Below are 12839 nucleotides of genomic sequence, written 5' to 3'. Positions count from 1 at the left end.
CAGGATGGACTCTTTTGATCTCCTTGCAGTACAGGTAGTAGTTGCTAAGGTGCAGTAGGTGTTAACATAAACTACTCAGGGTAGTGCTTGTCATCAGGCTGTGTTGCCTGGTATTGTTATGGTTCTTGGTTCTTCTTTAAGTATCAGCGTTTTTACTATCATGAGTGAAATAGCCCAGCTTCCAGGTTACTCTTTGCGGGTGTTGGCTTGTGTTCAGGTCTTCAGAGGGCATCAGGTAAGGGGGTCTTCTCCTGTGTGATAGGGAACGCAGGTGGCCTCCTAGCAGCCCTATGGAGAGTGAAGAGGGTGACGGCTCTGCTTCCTAGCAGGCACTGAAGCTCAGCCATCAGCCAGAAACTTGCTCCAGTCTCACCATAAGTAGGTAGGCCCTCAGGTTCAGACAGGCAGTGCCCACCCCCTTCTGCTTCTTTCAGAAAGACATCTCCATTTCTTCTCAAGTAAGGATGTTGCCTCATTTGGAGGTGGCTATGCGTTTAGATCTTGCTTCCTACTATTTATATGTGTCTGTGGCAGAATGGGGAGATTTCAGCGCATGCCTGGTCCATTTCCAAAATACTGGATCCGTTTCTAAATTGTTCCTGCTGGAGTTTACTTTAGCTCTCCCAGTGGCCTGTGGATGTAAACCTTGGGTCTGTGTGACTCCTGGGTTCTGGAAGGACAGTTTTACTGGGTACAGTGTAGGTCAAGCATGGCTGGCTCTGCTCCTGGAGGGCTTGGGCGGTGCTTGACCTCCAAGATCCAGGCCCCGGGTCAGCTGCTTCTGCCTGTGAGCAGAGCCTGGCTGCCCACCTCTCCCCACAGGCCCCCTACCCCCAGCCCACAGTACTCACTGAGACCACCTGAGCTGTAGTGTCTGACCACTCTGAGTGGGGTGACCCCGGAAGGCAGAGAAGCTCAGAACACCAGCTATGTGCATTATTGCAAAATAAATTTATTTGAAGATAAACTGTCTTATAAAAGTTCAGAGGCAATTGGAGATCCCAGATTCAGCTAGTCTCATAAAAAGATTCAACTTCAAGTAGCACAATTTTGTGTCTTTTAATCCTGAACGTTCTTTAGTCACCAAACAGCCAAGTGTTTACACAACACGCTCAACATCTGACTCCAGCACCCGTGGGCCTAGCTCAGGGACCGCGGTGCTGCGGCCCTTGGGCTCAGGGGCTCCGGGAAGGGGCCACCGTGGCCACCAGCCCTGACAGCGCACACAGGTCCCGGCACCTGCCCCTTCCCTCCCCGGCGCCCTCCAGGGCCTGAGAACGTAAACCCAGAGCAGCCTGCTGCTGTGGCAGGGGTCTCTCTAGTTTCCAGGAGGCCTCCAGAGGGATCCCCCAAGAGGGTGTGCCGGCAAGTCGTGGCGGGCCTTCCCGGTGATCCCCGGAGAGCCGGCCAGCTGAGAGGCCTGAGCAGGTGGCCTCACTGTCTGCCTGGGGGTGGGGACGGGGAGAAAGGAGGCTTGTGGGTGCGGTGGCTCCTGCCTGCACTGGCGGGAGCTACATCGGAGCTATGTGAGGATCCTGGCGAGGGCCTGCAGGGAGGGGAAGTCATCGTCCCGGGCGGCGTGCAGTGCCTGGTGGCTGCCCACATCACCGTGCGCCAGCACCTGCTGGCAAGTGGGGCACACGCAGCAGTCTAGGCCCACCTGCCGGGTGCTGGCCTGCCACGCACTCTTCCTGTTCTTCTTGGCCTTCGTGCCGGGAGGCTTCTCGCGGCCCCGGAAGTCCGTGTGGGCCAACAGCAGCTCCTGCTGCTTGGCCGTATCAGGCAGCAGCACCAGCAACTCGTTGAAGATCTTCTCGAAGTTCTCCCCCAGCAGGTCCCGGCAACTCTTATAATACTGGGCTGCAGAGATCGCGCCCTGCCGGCCAGAGCCAGACCCAGTCACCCCCAGCCCTGGCCTGGGCCCCAGTGGCCGGGCCAGCCCCCCGCACCCCTGCCTGTCTGACCTGTCTGAACTCCCCCGAGTAGCTCTTGAACTTGCTGAAGCGGGCGTCATCGCTCTGCAGGAAGTCCCTGATGGACTGGATGAGCTGCAGGTTCCTCTCTCGGAAGTTCTCAGGGACCAAGTAGGCCCGGGGCACAGGCGTTGGCCTGGGTCTGAATCGGAAGGAGGTGGAGGCTTCGGCCTTTGGGGAGGCCCAAGGTGAGGGCACTCTCCCCTGGGGGCATGGGGCCAGGGGCCCGCCCACACTTACGCTTTCGTGGTGGTCGTAGTGCTGGGGACACAGGCCGGGTGGGGGCTAGACGGAAGGCCGGAGAAGCCGGGGGGTGGCTTGCTGACAGGGGGCGCCAGGCCTGGCGGAGGCGGGGTGCCCTTTAGGAGCACCACGGCATTGAAGCCTGCGGGGCATGGGGTGCACGGGAAGGTCCCAGGATGTGACCTCGCTGGTCAGGCACAGCAGGCCCGGGTCCCCACTTCCCACACGCCGCCCCTCCCTGCAGAGCAGCCCGTCCCCACAGAGCGGGTCCGGGGCCCGCTGACAACGCCAAGGACCGGCACGCGTGTTATGCTCCTCATGGCAAACCTTGACCTGAGTTAACTGCTTTGTCCTCATCTCCAGAGGGTGCCAGAACTCCCCAACTTGCGGAAAGAAAGGTCACAGGGGAGCTATACGGCGGACCACGGCCATGGGCTCACAGGCCTGCCACCTGCATCCAGATCTGGCTACCAGGCTCCGAGGCAGTGGGAAGGGGCTACACGGGCCTCCCTGCCCGCCTGCACCACTCTGGGCCCGTCTGCCTGCCTGTACCGCCCTGGGCCTCACTCCACTACCGCGGCCCCTTCCCAGGGCCCCGAAGCAGGCCTGGGCCCAGCACACCTACCTGGGGGTGGGGGCATCCTGGGTGGGCAGGGGCCACAGAGCGCCGGGAAGTCTTCCTGGGGCGTGGGGCAGGGGGGTGGCCCCAGGGGCCTTGGGAGCCCAGGGGGCTCCTTGGGGGTGCTCCGAACCGGGGCTGGCCCCTCTGAGTGTCCATTGACGATGACAGCGGCAGGCCCCTCAGCTCTGCCAGGGGGTGCCGTGGGGGCCAGCTCGGCCCCAGGGGGCCCCTCTTTGTCAGTGGGGGGGGGTGACGCGGCACCCGACTTCTCGGAGCCCACCTTCTTCTTCTTGCCAACCTTGGTGAAGGTGTGGGTGGTGGCCCCGGCCAGCAGGGAGGAGACGGCGACCGTCGTGGGCACGCTCCGCAGCTCCTGGGCCGTGAGGCCCGCACGGCCATCCTCTTCCACCTCCTCTGCGGGCGGCGGCCCACCCTTTTTGCCCCCCTTTCCCCCCTTGCCAGACTTCCTGGGGGGCTGGCTGCCCCCGCTGGTAGACTGGGACCCCGGGGCAGGATGCGCCACCTTCTTGCTGGCCCCACTGTTCCAGGCAGAGATGAGGCTGGTGGGGGCACTGCTGGGCTTGGAGGCAGAGGGCACCAGGGCAGGGAAGTCTTCCTCCTGAAAGGTGGTCCTGCCCCTGGCAGGCACAGGGTAAGCCAGCGCCAGCCCCACAGGGCCTGGGGCGGCTGCCACGGAGCTCGAGGACGAAGAGGAGGCACAGAGACTGGGGAAGTCTTCATCCTTGAGCTTCGAAGTGGGGGGCGGGAGAGTGCTGTGCAGAAAGCAGACAGGGCTCAGCGGCCTGTGGGCTCTGGCCTGCCCTGCCCCCCGGCCCCACGGGAGCCCTGGCATCTGCACCCATCCTCCCCAACCCTCGGTAGGAGCCCCGAGCCCCACACGCGTGTACTTTGGGAGTGTGGCTCCTGCAGCTGGGCCAGTGGTGGAAAAGGCCTCCTGGCTCACAGGACCATTGGTGGAGGCTTCCTTGGGACCTGAGAGACACAGAAGAACCCTTGTCAGGGCTGAACAGTGTCGAGGGGGCAGGATCAGGCCTGACGGGGTGACCAACTGGAGGACAGTGGCTTCTCACCGACCTTGTGGTCAGGAGCCCACGTCCCGCCTGTTGGGCCAGGGTGGGCCTGCCTGCAGGGGAGCTGCTCACCTGGGCCCTCGCCCGGAGTCCGGGCTGGGCGCCGGGGGCCGCGGGCCTCCTCAGGACCCCGCAGCCCCGCCTCCTCCTTCTTGGGCCTGCCACCCTCTTCCCGGTCCTCAGTCCTGCGCGTCTCCTGCTGCTGCTGCTGCTGCTGCTGGGTGGCCACCGAGGCCCGGATGGCAGCTGCCACTTCTCGGTCCTCTTCTTCCCTGGGATGGGGAGGCCTTCAGGCTGGGCCAGGTCCAGAACTATAGCGACGCGACATAAAGGGCTGGGGAGGGGCCTCACCCCGGGAAGCCCGGACACCAGAGGCTGGCCTGCCAGCAGCCAGCGGAACAGGTGCCAGCCCGGCCTCCCCGGCTAGGCGAGAGCACCGTGGAGACAGCAGGACCACCTCCCCACCAACCTCAGGCTCTGGCACCCGGCAACACCCAGCCCAGTTCCCTGGGGCAGCGCCTGGGTACCGCAGATGCCTCGGTCCAGCTGGCCGCGGAGCAGCCCAGCCAGAGCACGTGCCTGCCACGCCAGGGCCTCCTGGCACACCTGCACTGTACCCCCAAGACCGGGGCCCCTCAGACCCCAGTCTGCAGGGTCGTGGTGTCCCAAGTTAAATGAGCGGAGAAAGGAGAACACCCGATTCAGGACACCAAGTGACCCTGTTGCCATGCCCGGGACACAGAGGCCAGAAGGCCAAGCTCCCTGACCCAGCGCCTGTCTCAGCCCAGCTGTCCACACTGCCCTGGCCTCTGGTGGAGCCAGGTGGACAGAGGTCCTGGCGGCTCGCAAATCCTCCCACCTCTTGTACCTCCAGCTTCCTCGGCGGCTTTGCTGGGCTCCGCGGCCGCTGGCCCGGCCTGTGCGGCCCTGGCGGTTGTACCTGTCCAGCTCCTCGTAGTCCTCACCGCCGATGACCCCTGTGGCCAGCACACAGCCAGTCAGGCCCAGGCCGGACCCCGCAGAGGCCTCCCTCCGTACCACAGCGTGGACCCGAGGGGCAGGCACAGATGCCTCTCAGAGGTCACAGTGGCCCCAAACCCCTATGGCCTGCACACCAGGTCAAGCAGGAACTGGGTTGGGAGAGGGGCCTGGGCCTCCTGACCCAGAGAAGAGGCCCAGGGACCCCCGCACAGCAGAGCCGAGGCCCTCTGGGAGCCAAGACTCATGAAGAGCTCCTGTCAGCACGTGCTCAAGGCTGTGTCCCAAGTCCCTGCTGATGCTGAGGGGTCGGGTCAGGGCCTGGGTCTGAGGCCTGCAGGGTGCGCAGGCGGCGGGGACCCCGCTCACCCTCGCTCCGGCGCGAGTGCCGCGGTGCATAGCTGAACTGCAGGTCGATCTGGCGGTTCTGGCGGGCCTCGGCGCGGCTGCGGCTGTGGCAGGCCGTCCTGTGGGCCTTCAGGTCGATTTCCGTGCGGAAGGCATGCGTGAACTGCTCGGTGCTGCAGCGGCCCTCCTCACACAGGAAGTGCTTCTCACGGAAGTGCTCACGCAGATACGCATAGTCACTGCGGGGACCGGGCGTCAGCAGGGCCTGTGCCGGCCCGCCTGGTCCAGGAGTCCCTGTGCACCCATGCCCACCTGTGGCACTCCGGGCCCCACCGCGCCCACCTGTAGTAGTCCTGGGCCCCATCCGCGTCGCAGAAGTGGCAGAAGTAGTGGTCACGACGCAGGTGCTTGAGCAGCTCGTCGTTGTCCAGGTAGCGCTCGTCACAGAACTTGCAGAGGGGGTGTCCGCGGTGTGAGGTGTCGTCGGGGTCCCCCTGCATGCGGTGCCGAGCCAGGTCCTTGCGTGAGTACCACTTCCGCTCGTGTGTGAAGATCTGCGGGAAAGGGGTGCTGGGCACGGGCGGGCTCCTAGGCCTCCCGCCCCTCCCGGGCTCCACAGCGCAGAGGGCCTGTGGTGGCCTCAGTCCCACCGAGGCCCAGCCGTCTGGTGGCCCGCGGAGTGAGGGGCGGGGCTCCGGGAGGCAGGGCTCCGGGAGGCAGCCTGGCGGGCTCACCTGCAGGTGCCTGAGGCACAGCTTGCAGCAAAACAGCTCGTGCTGCTTCCGCATGTGCTGCTCCAGGTCCCCAAAGAGGCTGAAGGGCGGCCGCTCAGGACAGCGGGGGCACTCGTGCTGCAGCAGCTGCCTGGGGAGACACCGGGCCAGCCCCCCCAGACACTCAGCGCCACCGGCCCCAGGGAGCACAAGAACCCCGCGGCTCCCGCTGTGGCCCTGCAGACACTCCGGGAGCGAGAGCCAGGAGGGCGGGCGCTCCGACCACTGTGTCAGGTGGCGCCAGGGCCTGAGCCGAACAAGGCCCCAGTCCAGGAGACGGCCCCCCACCTGGAAGATGGGGGCTACCCTCAAGACGACCGTACCCCTCATGGGGTTTTTCCTCTACAGGTGAAGAACCTGACTCGCACCAGCTCTGGTGCACCTCACAGAACCCCGGAATTCCCCCACCACACCCCCCACCTCCACTACCACCTCAGGAGGGGGCTGTGAGCAGCTCCATTCCAGGAGAGCCCGCTGACAGGAACCAGCCGCCAGGCCCTGACGTCGCATCCCTGAGGGAGGCGAGGAGCACAGGCGGGGTGAGGTGGGTCTGTCCGTCCCACCGCAAAGCGCCCGCAGACCCGCAGGACCCCAGCCGAGAAGTCCGCTCTCACCTGTAGAGTGCAAACACTCTCCCGTCCATGAAGTAGATGTCATATTTCTTCTCGTGCTGCAGCTGGTGCAGAGGGATGGTGGCAAAGGCAGGGAGTGTCTTCCCGAAGACCACCTGAAACCAGAGCCAAAGGGACCGCTGGGCAGGCTGTGGACGCCCACTGCAGGGCGCTGTTGGGCCGAGAGCAAAGGGGGCACTGAGAGCCCCTCCTGGGAGGCCCCTCTCCCCACGCCCGGCCAGACCCCTGGGGGCGGCCGGGACAGAGAGGTAGCAGCCGGCTACGCCTCCAGGGGGCAGCGACCCCACCCACCCCAGACAGACAGGCTGCCTGGGGACAGTGACAGATCAGACAGCCGGCCACCAGGGGCTCAATCACACGGGTGCTGAGCACAGGACAACAAGCCCGGGAGGAAGAAGAGACAGTCCAAGGAGCAGCCGGGGAAAGAGTGGCTGCCGCCTGCCAGACTATATCAGGCAACCGGGCATCAGGCCTGGCCGCCCTCCACGCCCCCTGAGGCTTCCGTGATGTCACGGGAGGGGGTGCCCCCCAGGACTCAGTCATGGCCCCAGCTGTTCTTGGCCAGCTTCCTGCCCATTAACTGCACAGTCTGGGGGTGCCACACGGCTGAGCTGGTGTGATGGACGTGAAAACTCTGCAGCTGGCCGCCTCTCAGGGTCTCTAGCACTCGGTAAAGCTGCTAGGCCAGACCGTGACTCGGGACAAGGTCACCCCAGCCTGGCCCCCAGGGCCCTCCTGCAGGCGCAGGTCCCCCCTGAGCTGACAAGAGCCCTGCAGGGAGGGCCCTCCCCGTCCTCCCCGTCCTCCCCGTCCCGCCCCTGCACCAAGACCAGACAGGCCCACCTCCTCGCTCAGCGGCTTTCTGATCCGCCTCTGCCCCTGGCCTGGAGCTGGCTACTCGCCTCAGCTCAGCGTCCGCGCCAGCACACCCAGGGGACATCCTCACCTTAGGAAAGGCCACATCAAGGTCACCCCTGTTATATTTAGGCCCAGCTACAGAGGATGTCTAAAACCAGAACAGCCATGAAATTGGGAGAGTGGAGGACTGGCTGGAGAGACTGAGTGGTTATGCCAGCCCCCACAGCAAGGTGGTTAAAACCGGTTCCTGGGGGCTCTGGGGGTAGGGGGCGGGGGGAGATGGGGAGCTTAGCCTCCACTTCTGAGGACATGCCCCATCATTTGGGGGCAACCAAGCCTTGCCCCTTCCTGGCCCAAAGGAAGTGTCCCAGTCCAGCCACGCCCGACCTGGAGAACCAGGGGTGGGGGGGTGACAGGCCCTGAAGACCTTCCCATCACCACGCTGGCAAGCCAGGCAGAGGGACGTTGGGGCTGTGGCCCCAGCTACACCAGCCGCACTCCTGTGGCCCGTCTTCACAGCGGAGTCTTGCTCTGCCTCCAAGGCTCACCCTATACCCTCTGCCCAGGATCTCCTGACAGGTCCCGAAGGGACGTAGGAAAGGCCCGGGCCACACTGGCCTCTTCTCGTGGAATCTGCACTCCAAGAGCAAGCCCACTCCCAGCCCTGCCTTCCCCCCACTCCCAGGGGTGCTTTTCCAGAAAAGACCCCCATTCCTGCCTGGGGACAGGTGCCCGCAGGTCCAGGGCCCCAAACTGTTAAGGACCTGCTGGTGCTGCAGAGCACAGGAGCCAACCTTCAGGACGCCACACCCCCATGACCAGCCCTCGAGGGACGCCCCAAAGCTTCCAAAGTGTCCCCGGCTGGCAGACAACAGAGAAACGATATCCCTCCCCAGAAACCCCAGTGTGGGGAGGCCCCTCTACTCAGAGTTCCACTCCGATCCACCACAGGTGGGGTCTGTCCCTGGATGTGAGCACCCTCACTGGACCGGGTGACCATCAGCTTGGGCGGGGGGGGTCTGTCCCTCCGGAACAGTCTGGTGGGACGGTCCGGGCTAGGCGCACCTGAGCCAGGCCAAAGGGGGACGCTGGGCAGGCTCAGGAAGGGACTGGAGTACAGAAGAGGCTTAGGAAGGGAACGTGGCCGTGGGCACGCAGGCTCAGGCCGTGTTCGTTTGAGAATGAGGTGAGCAGGCTGGCAGGTGGCACGGGGCAACACTGACTGCCCCTTGCACACAGCCTGGGAGCAGCACAGGGCCCCCCAGGACTGGGCCAGATGACCGGCGGGAGCATGCCTAGATGACTAGGCCAGTGTCCCCACCTCACGAGAGGGTGAGGCGAGCGGCAAGACCGGATGGCTGCACAAGGAGGAGGGTGTGGTGGCCTGAGACCGCCCCCCACCCCGGGGATGGGAGGGGTCCCAGGACAGAGGTACAGGCCAGGCCTAGACACTTGAGGATGGGCCATTCTGGGCAGCCCCTGGGTGGGCCAGGCAGTAAATGACCAAGCGGGAAAGGGTGCCCCTAGGTGGGCCCCAAAAGGATCAGGCCCCAGTGAGAGGGAGAGAGGGACAAAAGCCCTCTTGGACTCCTGGACCGGGGGGTGTCTGCCCAGGGCCTTGCTGTTCCCCACTTCCAGCGAGCAGGGAGCACTCACGGAGAGTGAGTGCAGAAGAGAATGGTGTCCACCGTGACCAGGGTGAGAGCGGCTCCCTGGGGAGGAGGGGCCGGGACAACAGGGAGCACGACCAGAGTCAGCAGGTCCGGCCTCCCTCCCAGTTCCTGCCTATGAGATGGGGCAGAGGGGCTGCACCAGGCTGTCTGCGGGGCCCCTCCTGGCTCAGACACATCCCACTTTGTACAGCAGCCCCGTCAAGCCTTTCTGACATCCCTGGGATCAGGGCCAGGTGGAAAGCAAGATGAGACTTGTCTTTTAGAAGAACGTGGCCAGTGGGAAAGACAGGACCGGGCAAGAGGGGGCAGGACCCCAGGACCTGACATCAGTCTCAGTCAGTGGCCCCGTGCTGCCACTGCCCACCAGCTAGGAACGAGCCTAGGCCTCCACCATGAGCACCTGCTGGGCAATCTTGACTCATCCAGCTCCTCATCTGAGCAGCAGTTGCAGGACTGTCCCCCGGGTCGGCCAAGGGAGGCGCCAGGTGAAGATGCAGGAATCAAGCAGATAAAGCTGCCCTGTCCCACAAAGCATCTTGGCGTGCTTTCCTTCCAATCTTTTAGAGGCTTAGTCCCATAGAGGAGGCAGAGGAGAGGCAGGCTTCAGAAGTTTCTGAGCAGGCATGGGACACAGGATGAATTCAGAGGACAGTGCAGGACTCAGCCAGGGAATAGGATGGGGGTGGGGTGGGGTGGATTCCAAGTCCAAGAATGGGAGGAAGCCAGATGAACAGAGAAGAGCATCATTTTCCCAAACTGCCCAGAACCTCCTCCTGCTGCCAAGCAACTCAGAGCAGGCCTGTTAGGAAGGCGGCTCGGCTGGGGTACCTGATGCCAAACAACACCCCAGCTGAAGCCAGTTGACAGTTCATGTCCACGCCCCCTTGCCACAGAGCACCTGAAGGGTGTGGGACCCACAGAAATGAGAGAGGCCAGATGCTAGCTATCAGAGTCGTATATAGGTGTCTGCTTACTTCCTCCCCACTCCAGTATTCTCGCCTGGAGAATCCCATGGACAGAGGAGCCTGGCAGGCTATAGTCCATGGGGTCTCACAGAGTTGGACCCAACTGAGCGACTAACACTTTACTTTCTCAATGAGACGTGCAATGCCCAGGGCTGGAGACTCCACTGCGCCTGCCTGCCTACCTGCCTGACTGCCAGGAAGCTACACGTGCTGGGAAACCTGGTCATTCAAGAATTACGTCATGTCACGAAAGCCTGGCCTGCAAGGCAGGCTCTAGCGTAGCTGGGAGGAGCCTTCTGACCAAGACACAGGCAGATCCAATTTCACCGACTGCTCCTGCACCCTAGACCTCTCCCAGATCGAGTCTGTCGAGCTCCACCCCATCACAGACTGACAGCATCTCCCAGTGTCTTCTTCAGGTAGGATACAGGATATGTGCCCACAGAGCTCATGGGATTACAGCATTTGCTTGGCTCCCTTAACATAAAAGTCTACTTAAAAAATGAAAAAGGGATGTCGTTTCTGCATCACTTGTAGGAAGAAGAAAGTTAGATTCCCTGACAGGTATCACCAGCCCAAGCTTTCCATTCACATACCAGGAGAGTTTCACAACTCTGGAAGCAAACAAATTTCAAAGCACAGCAAACCCAGGGAGTTCCAGCTAAGTGCCCCCAGCCAGCAGCTGGCATTGCGAGGAGGGTGGGGGGTGGGGGATGATGCCCTCTGACCTCACTGGGACTTCCAAGTCTGAACAGTCAGAAACTCCCGCCCCTCCACTCTGGAGCCGAGCCCCCGCAGCTGAAACTGGCAAGGAGGATGAAAGCTTCTAACACTTTTATCCCCATCCACCAGGCACCCTGAGGAGACCTCAGTGGTTTCGCTTTCCCCTTGGGTGGCAGGTCTGAGTACAACAGTCACTTAATAGATGAAAACGCCAGTCTCAGGAGTTCCCTCAGCGTCGCCCAGAGAGACCCAGACACACGGCTAAGCTGGAAACGCCCAGACTGACCCTCTGCTCCCGGGACAGGTCGCCTCTGAAGGTCCCCACTTTCCCCGCTGCCTTCACCGGGATGGAAAACCCTGAGAAATAAATCCCCAAAGCCGAGCGAGTCGGGGAGCGCCGGCTCTGACCGTGCCCCTTCCGGCGGCCTGGCAAGAGTCCTAGGGATCAGCAGGAAAGCCCGCAGGCTCTGGGCCCACAGGGACCTCGACCACCGCCTGCCTCCCGCGCCCAGACGGCCAACAGCTGGACCAACGATGGGGATCCCTCCTCCGACAGGCGGCCGCGCCGGGCCTCCCGTTCGGAAACCGGCGCCACCAGGCCTGCGGCCGGACACCAGGAAGGCAAAGTCCCCTTCCGGCTGCCGGGTGCCCCGTCGTCCCGCCGGGCCGCGCCCGCCCGGGAGTCCCGACACGCGGCCAGCCGGCGCGGCTCACCTGGCGCAGCTCCTCGCGGCACACGGCGCAGTACCGCTGCTCGCACAGCACCCGCATCTTGGTGGAGCAGCGGTAGCACACCGGGTGGTCGCAGCGCCCCAGCGCCGTGGCCTCCAGGTCCCCGCAGCACAGTACGCAACACCCGCCGCCCCGCTCGGGTGCCGCCGCCGCCGCCTCCTGGGACGCGAGCCGCCCCTCCGGGCCCGCCGCCGCAGCCGCCGCCATGGTCCGGCCTCCGGCCCGCTCCCGGCCGGCGCGGCACCGCACCGCACGGCCTGGCTCCCGGCGGGCCCGCCCCTTCCGGGGGCGACGTCACCGCCCCGCCCAGCAACGGGCCCGCCCGGCGGAAGTGCGTGCGCGACTTCCGCCTCAGCGAGGTGCGGGCTAGAGCGGCGACTTCGCCCGGGGCGCTCTAGGTGGAGGCGACCGCTTTGGAGGCCCGCCGCCGTCCCCGCGCCAGGCTGCGAACATCCGGCTTCTCTCCGCCTAGGCCTCTGTCCTGGGCCCGCCCTCTCTTCTGGGAGCAATGTATGACCCAAATATTGATGGATCATACTGTTGTAGCCACGCGTTCCGGGAAACAAATTTACTCAGAAGGACAATGCAGATAGTGAAGTGCAGTTTATTACACCGGAAGGCCCAAGGCAGAGTCTCCTCTTAGCCAAGGACCCGGACCAGCATTTGTGAAAATCTTTATATCCCATATGTTCTTGTCTGAACCCACCACTCCAAATTCCTTGAGACTTATATAAACAAAGGAAGGGTAAATATAATCCCAATAACCCCATCATTCACGTGTTATGTGCTCAAGCAGTTAAACAATTGGCCAATAATCAATAAGCCCAAGGTTACACTCCAATAGCTAAGGAAAAATTTATGGCCTGTCCAGAGGGGGTCTTATCCTTCTGTTGTCGTTTCCACAGGCACTAAACACAGAGTTCAGAGTCCATTGGAGAGGTGGCCGAGCATGATCAGCATGAACAGGCCTAAGATGGAGTCCAGGCCCTATGAATTCTCTCTTCAATACTTAATACTAAAATGCTATTCATGGTTCCTCTGAAATTCAAGTTTAACCGACAGCCCTATATTTTTCTTTGCTAAATACTGTGACCTTACTAGGAACCCAAATCTCTCTCCAACCCAGATCTTATGTTGTATTTGGGACAAACAGGGGCCTGGTCATCGGGCACACGTGTGCGCACACACAAACACAATCCCTATCGGAAAAGACAACATATGGTGACAT

At 62.9% G+C, this 12839-nt stretch overlaps 1 protein-coding gene across 2 annotated transcripts; it reads right to left on the bottom strand.

Annotated features, from left to right (window-relative positions):
• Positions 1-932: 932 nt before the first annotated feature.
• ZNF598 (zinc finger protein 598, E3 ubiquitin ligase) lies at positions 933-11898 on the bottom strand. 2 transcript variants are annotated; one of them, XM_070362179.1, is made up of 12 exons: positions 11594-11898; positions 6643-6755; positions 5990-6119; positions 5598-5809; positions 5277-5494; positions 4789-4906; positions 4002-4201; positions 3747-3831; positions 2842-3611; positions 2214-2358; positions 1965-2115; positions 933-1876 (listed from the first exon to the last, which is right to left on the bottom strand). In XM_070362179.1, exons 1-12 carry the CDS (start codon positions 11816-11818, stop codon positions 1523-1525), a joined length of 2721 nt encoding a protein of 906 aa, XP_070218280.1. In that variant the 5' UTR covers positions 11819-11898; the 3' UTR covers positions 933-1522. The 2 variants fall into 2 exon arrangements, with proteins under 2 accessions (XP_070218280.1, XP_070218281.1); XM_070362180.1 differs by having other exon boundaries at positions 4798-4906.
• Between the last annotated feature and the right edge of the window lie 941 nt (positions 11899-12839).

The sequence above is a fragment of the Bos mutus genome, chromosome 25 (assembly GCF_027580195.1).
Source record: "Bos mutus isolate GX-2022 chromosome 25, NWIPB_WYAK_1.1, whole genome shotgun sequence".
Taxonomy (NCBI): domain Eukaryota; kingdom Metazoa; phylum Chordata; class Mammalia; order Artiodactyla; family Bovidae; genus Bos; species Bos mutus.
This window is presented reverse-complemented; position numbering and strand designations above follow the sequence as displayed.

Excerpts from the sequence above, each read along its gene's own strand:
- ZNF598 (XM_070362179.1), bottom strand. The coding sequence starts at position 11,818 with ATGGCGGCGGCTGCGGCGGCGGGCCCGGAGGGGCGGCTCGCGTCCCAG. Across the intron at positions 4,202-4,788 it reads GGAAGCTGGAGGTACAAGAG|GGAAGAAGAGGACCGAGAAG; the intron begins GTGGGAGGATTT and ends TCCCCATCCCAG. Across the intron at positions 3,832-4,001 it reads GACTCCGGGCGAGGGCCCAG|GTCCCAAGGAAGCCTCCACC; the intron begins GTGAGCAGCTCC and ends TGTGTCTCTCAG.